This window comes from Salmo salar, chromosome 02, assembly GCF_965601325.2.
Source record: "Salmo salar chromosome 02, fSalSal1, whole genome shotgun sequence".
Lineage (NCBI taxonomy): Eukaryota > Metazoa > Chordata > Actinopteri > Salmoniformes > Salmonidae > Salmo > Salmo salar.
In genome coordinates, this window is record NC_138292.1 from 7,768,188 (window position 1) to 7,775,296 (window position 7,109).

Here is a 7,109-nt window from a genome sequence, read left to right on the forward strand (position 1 = left end):
GGGGCTATGGCTTTACGGTGTCCCCGAGGACCAGGATGAGAATGTGAAGCGCTTAGTAAGAGACATCTGTAACCGTGTGGCACCGGACTTCCCTGATGGATATATGGATATGGCTGTGGATGTCGCTCATCGTATTTGGGAAGAAACAAGATGACATCGTCAGCCGCTCGATCATCATCCAGTTTGCTTTTCGCACAGCGAGAGATGCAGTTTGGAAGAAAGCAAAGGAAAGCACCTTTCTGAAAGAGAGAACTTAAATTCGGTGAGGACTTGACTGCAGCAGACAAGGCAGCAAATGAAAAATTGTGGCCTCTTGTACAACAGGCCCGAAATCAAGGGGAAGGTGGATACTACAGGAGAATCAGAGCCTTTTTCGCCAACGGAAAAGAAATACGACCGGGGTGATTTGTTCTGTCGATAGGTTTACAAGGTAGCTCCTTCCCCACTGCAAATTGAACGTTCTAGTTTTGAAATATGGTGTTACTGTTTTACAAGTTAAGACTTCTGTTAATACATATATGAAGCAACTTTTTATAGAGGGTAAAGTTGAGATTGCATAGGATTTTTCTTTCTATTCTATAGATATGGTCTTGAATTTTAAGTCAATCAATGCCAGGGGGATACGAAACCTGTTGAAGAGAAAAGCTTTTTTTTTGTTTTGTAAGGACTGGAACGCAGATCTTGTATTCATTCAAGAAAGACATTCATGCAAAGAGGACTATAATTATTGGAAAAATCAGTGGGGGAATTTAATTTTTTTGGGCCCACGGGACTAATGATTCAGCTGGGGTTGCAATTTTAGCACACAATTTAAAAGGGACATTTTTGTTTACTCAAATGGACATTGGCTAGTAACGGTCATCAACCACATGGACAGATTATTTGTGTTGTGTAATGTATATGGATACTGTTCTAGTCCTCCAAATAACTTACTTCTAGAGGAAATTGAAGAAATTCTTAAAAGTCTTCTGAGAAAATGTCCATCCAGTCAGATTATAGTTGGTGGAGATTTTAATATGGTTTATTCTAATGAGACTGATAGATTGCCTCATAGGCCTAACATTGGTGTGAACAAGTTAGTGAATTTCTGCCAAAACCTGGACTTAATTGACATATGGAGAGTAAAAAACCCTGGAGAGATACAATACACATGGAGTAATAGAGATCGTTCTTTACAATCAAGAATTGATTTGTGGGTGATTACCTCTACAGTGTTGGGCTCAAGACTAGAGGTTAAAATACTGCCTGCAGTCCTGACGGATCATAAAGTCATATGGTTGACTGTAAGAATGTGCAGTAATGATGGTAAGAAATACTCTGGTCATTATTGGAAATTAAAGAACTCATTGTTATTGCATCATGATTTAAAAAATGTGATTAAGAATCTAATTTCTGTTCACTGGAGTTTACTTACATCTAATGCAGAATATGGGGAATATTGGCAACTGCTGAAATTTAAAATCCGCTCAGCCTGTATTACTTATGGAAAACGGCTTGCTTTAAGAAGGAGATGTGAGGTAGCTGAACTCTCTAAGAAAATTGCCGATATCACAGAAATTGAGCATCTTGATCTTAATGAGAAAGCTAAATTGAATGATTTACAGAATCAACTAGTGTCACGACTCCTACCGAGGGTGGCTCCTCTCCCTGTTCGGGTGGTGCTCGGCGGTCGTCGTCACCGGCCTACTAGCTGCCACCGATCCCCTTTTCCTTTTATGTTGGTTTTGCCTTAATTTGTTGCACCTGTTGTCTATTAGGTTGATTAGCTGGGCTATTTAAGCCCGTCTTCCCGCCTGTTCTGTGTGCGGGCTTGTTGGTTCTTTTCCACTGTGTGCTGTGTAGTGGATTGTATTTTGGAACCTTGTGTTGTGGATTGTATTTTGGGACCTTGTGTTTTGGTATGCCCTGCTGTTTTGGGCGATTACTCTTTTGTGGTGCGTAATAAAGAGCACTGTACTGAACGTTTCTGCTTCCTGCGCCTGACTCCACACCCACGATGCCCAAACATTACAACTAGATACATTGTATGAGGAAAAGGCTAGAGGAGCTTTCATAAGATCCAGAAAACAATGGCTTGAAAAAAGGCGAAAAGAACAGTAGATACTTTTTTAATTTGGAAAAGAGGAGAGGGGAACTCAACACACTTCGGAAATTTAAGATTAATGGGGTTACCACTGAGGATAGATAGTTGTTATCAGACTTTACCACTAAGTTTTATGAGAATCTTTACTCCTTAGATAACAATTTGAGTGACTCTAAGGATCTCCTTGATTCTATAGAGAATGTTAATTCGGTTAGTGAAGAATTCAATCAGTCTTGTTGCCAAGATTTATCCATTATGGACATCCAGTACGGGGTTGCTCAGTTAAAAAAGAACAAATCTCCAGGTTGTGATGGATTAACCTCTGAATTTAACAAATCCTTCTTTGAAGAAATAGCACCTTTTTTACTTGAAACCTTTAAGGAGGCTATAAAGAAGGGAGAACTACCTGCCTCTCTGAAGCAAGGGGTTATTACTCTTATACCTAAACCACACAAGGATCTCTTAAATATTGATAATTGGCGTCCAATCACACTCCTTAATAACGACTACAAAATTATAGCCTTAATCTTTGAAAAAAGGTTAAAGTCTTGCTTAAATGATCTGATTGATGAATGTCGATCAGGGTTTATGAAAGGGCGCCATATATCTAATAATCTGAGGCTGGTGTTAGACTTGGTTGAGTATTGTGATCTATTAGATGACTTCCCTGTTATCCTATTTTTGGATTTTCAGAAAGCATTTGATACAGTAAGTCACAATTTTATCTTTGATTGTCTTAAGCATTTGAAATTTTGTCGTTTTTTTATTGATGCTATTAGAACTGTATAATGGTGGCAATAGCTGTATCAAACTCTGTCATGGAACATCCTCAAGGTTTAACATTTACAAAGGAATACCAAAAGGTTGTCCAATTTCACCTTTTATTTTTTGTTAGTATCTCAAATGTTATGCTCATTAGTTCATAAAAGTCCATTTGAAGGCATTACATTCCAGGCCAGAGAGATCAAGATATCTCAACTGGCGAGTGACACCTCACTTTTTTTGAAAAATGTGTCTCAAGCTAGATTAGCATTGGATATCGTGAAGCAGTTCTCCAAAATCTCAGGTTCGGCATTAAATCTTTCCAAATGTGAGATGTTTGTTTTGAAAGGAGCTGTCAATCCAGCAGATTGTAACATTTCTGAAAAAGATACTGTAACCTACCTCGGTGTAAAGATCACCAAAAATCTTAAGGCTATGAATGATCTTAATTTGAACCCTGTAACTGAATCTGTCAACAACAAAAAATTGTCCTCATGGTTAGGGAGGGATTTAAGTCTTCAAGGAAGGATGCTTTTATCCAAAGCTGAGGGGCTATCTCGTGCATCGTCGTGCATCCTATCTTTTTTCATCTATTGCCATTCCCAAATCCACTTGCTGTACCTTAGATAGGCTTTTGTACAACTTCATATGGAAGAACAAGCCACATAAGATAAAAAGAGATGTTATCACCAACAGGGTTCGTGATGAGGGTCTAAATGTCTTAGATTTCACTCTCTTTAATCAGATATCAAAGGTCAACTGGATTAAAAGATACATAAAAAATCCTCATAGTTTCTGGAATATTATACCTCATTTTGTTTTTCAGAAGTTCGGAGGGCTTCATTTTTTACTACAATGTCCATATATTGTGGGTAAACTTCCTGTGAAACTGGCAGATTTTCACAAGCAGGCTTTAATGTGCTGGGCTTTGTTGTATAAACACCACTTTTCTCCTCATAAATGTTTTATATGGAACAATGGGTCGATATTACATAGAAATAAGATGTTATTTAACCATAAATGGTTCTCGAAAAACATTGTCCTTGTCAGCCAATTAATTAATATTAGTGGGAATCTATTTACATGGAGAGAATTTATGGAAAGATACAACTTAGAGGTTTCAAGCAAGGAATATGACACTGTTATTAAAGCTATACCTAGTGGGATAAAAACTTTACTTCAGAATAATACATATTTTGGAATATCTCCGATTGTAAGCGATATTCAGGTGAATGGCATTGGTCTACTACATACGAAATTCAACAATCGTTTATTAAGGGATATTTTCTACAGGAAGTCTATTCCCTCTGCGATATTTTGTTGGGCTTCATCGTTTGATGTAAACTGGCGCCGTGCTTGGCTCACTCCACACAAATTTATGGTGACCAATAAAGTAAAGGAGATCTCCTTTAAGATAATCCATAGATTCTATCCGTGTAATAGCTTGATTTCTAAATATATACTTGATGTTAGGAGTGAATGCAGTTTTTGTGAACTTGAAACTGAATCTATTGAACACTTATTCTGTAATTGTTTATATAGTGAAGTGTTCTGGACTGATGTAAAAATATATCTTGGCCTCAAATTGCATACAAAGTTTGACATATTATTTTACTACACTGATTCCACAATTGAACGTGAGTATGTCATAAATCTCTTTATTTTATTAGGAAAATATTTCATGCACAAATCAAAATTTATGAAGAAAAATACCCTTTTCTTAATTTTTTTATCTGATTTGGAAAACTATTGAGAGTCTTTAAAACGTATACAAAACAAAATGTCAAAGACATGTATTCGCTATATGTCTGTATTTGATTTGATATTGTGGAATAGTTTTATTTTATTTTTTTGTAATTTCTTTGGAATCCCTCTGGCTGTTATGTTTATGTTTTGCATGTTACTGTTAAAATAAAATTTAATTTAATTAAAAAATTAAAGTAAAAAAATAAAAAGAAACTGTGGGGTGTTTGTTACTGTCACGTCCTAACCAGCAGAGGGATGTTTGTTTTGTATGGTGGGGGTTTTGTGTGTGTTGTAGAGGGGTGTTTGATTTATGTGTTCCTGGGTTTTGGGTGTATGTTCTAGGTTAGTATGTTCTAGGTTGTATTTCTGTATTCTGTCTAGTTTAGGTTTTCTATGTTTAGGTTTGGGCGCTGGACTCTCAATTGGAGGCAGGTGTTTCTCGTTGCCTCTGATTGAGAGTCCTATATATGGGTAATTGTTTGGTGTAGTGTTGTGGGAGATTGTTCTTGTTTTTGCATGTGTGAGACTGACAAGACTGTTTTGTTGTTTGTGCGGTCTTTGTTTGTTATTTTGGTGTTCTCTTGATTTAAAAAATATCAAGATGAGCATCCACATTCCTGCTGCGTTTTGGTCCTCCATTCCCGATGACAACCGTTACATTTACAAACAATCCGAGCGCCAGGTGATAAACATTAGCTTCGTTCCACAAGCAGAAGTTCCAGAAACTTGGACGTTGCCAGTCTGGACGTTATTACCAAGCTAGATAGTTGGTGGGAAACAGTGGGAAAGCTAAAAATACATTTAAAAAATGATATTTTATCATCATGATGGAATGTCGAGAGGGGAGGAGTCGCCGTTGTAGCACGGCATTTCTAGCAATTTAGCTAGGTAGCCATTGTCAAAAGAAAATATAACGTTAGCCAACAAAATTGTGCAACCTAGCTAGAAATGACATGTTTAACTAGCTAGCTATTTATTTTTTTAGAATACCTCACCAAATTGAGTAGTAATCACAACTTTGCACCGCTTTTCTGATTAATAGGCTAGGTACTTGCAGTTAGCTAGCTAGGTAGAATTTCGAACCCGAACACCCCGTGTGGATTTGACGTCGGCAGTGCTTGATGTTTTTCAGCCAAGACGAGAGCTGGAGCTGTTTGTTATACTACTACTAAATTACTACTACTACTCCATTACTACTGCTACTACTACTACTCCATTACTACTGCTACTGCTACTACTACTCCATTACTACTACTACAGTACTGCTGGCCAGTCTTCTCTCACCTTCTCCTGCAGGCGTTCCATCATGGCTGCAAGGTGGGCCTCCCGGTTCTCCTTGATTTGCTCCATCTTCATGGTGAGCTTCTCCTCCGCCATTTTGCTGAAGTTGTTGTTCTCTTCCATGGCCTTGAGCAGCACATCCCTCTCATGCTCCCTCTTCTCTGCCAGGGCCCTCAGCACCTGGGCCTCCTGGGACTGGACCACAGAGAGACCATGGATGTCACCATAGAGTTGGCATCACTAGAATGGTCAAAGCACCTCAGACCACAGTAATTTGACTCGTACATTCAATATGGCTGCCGATCCATCCACCACGGAATATGAACTTGAATGGGACAGCTGTTCTGTTGATTCTAATTATATGGATATTAATTATTATATCAACATGCAGGGCCATGGGGTTGCCTACTCAAAGATCTAGAATTTTATACACTCTAAGGAAAAAAAGGTGCTATCAGACAGCAGACATTTTGGTTGCGGGTAGAACCACGGAACCAAAAAGGGTTCTACTAAGGGGACAGCCGAAGAACACTTTTGGGATCTTTTTTCTTAGTGTACCGCAGTTTTATCATTCTAGTTCTATAGTTCTACTACTCACCCTCCTCCGGTCCTCAGCTGCCTCCAATTTCTTCTGGATGTCCTCTAGGGACACCTCCCTCTTGGGGGGTGAAGCGATGCTGTGGGCCGCATCTGACACCGGGGAGGGGGGCTTCAGAATCACCTCAAAGGCTTGGCCCGACGCCCGCTTGTTGATTGGCTTCACATCCATGTCTGAAAACAAGTGAAAAAGTTTATAATTTGTTTCTGTGGTCTGGTCTTCTGGGTTCTGGTCTTCTGGGGTCTGGTCTTCTGGGTTCTGGTCTTCTGGGGTCTGGTCTTATGGGTTCTGGTCTTCGGGGGGTCTGGTCTTCTGTGTACATTTTAACAAATCGGCCGATTAATCGGTATCGCCGTTGAAAAATCATAAACGGTCGACCTCTAGTACATAGCTACCTCGTACGCCTGCACATCAACTCAGTACTGGTACTCCTTGTATATAGCCATGATATTTTCTACTCCCTGTATATAGCCATGTTATTTTCTACTCCCTGTATATAGCCATGTTATTTTCTACTCCCTGTAAATAGCCATGTTATTTTCTACTCTCTGTAAAGAGCCATGTTATTTTCTACTCTCTGTATATAGCTGTCACGTCCTGGCCAGTATAAGGTTAATTGGTATTGTAGTTTGGTCAGGA

At 38.9% G+C, this 7,109-nt stretch overlaps 1 protein-coding gene across 1 annotated transcript; it reads right to left on the reverse strand.

The window, feature by feature from the left end:
• Positions 1-5,830: 5,830 nt before the first annotated feature.
• On the reverse strand, positions 5,831-6,656 carry LOC106595001 (stathmin-2-like). Its single transcript, XM_014186384.3, has 2 exons — positions 6,471-6,656; positions 5,831-6,067 (listed from the first exon to the last, which is right to left on the reverse strand). The coding sequence occupies exons 1-2, from the start codon at positions 6,639-6,641 to the stop codon at positions 5,846-5,848; spliced, it is 393 nt and encodes a 130-aa protein (XP_014041859.3). The 5' UTR covers positions 6,642-6,656; the 3' UTR covers positions 5,831-5,845.
• Between the last annotated feature and the right edge of the window lie 453 nt (positions 6,657-7,109).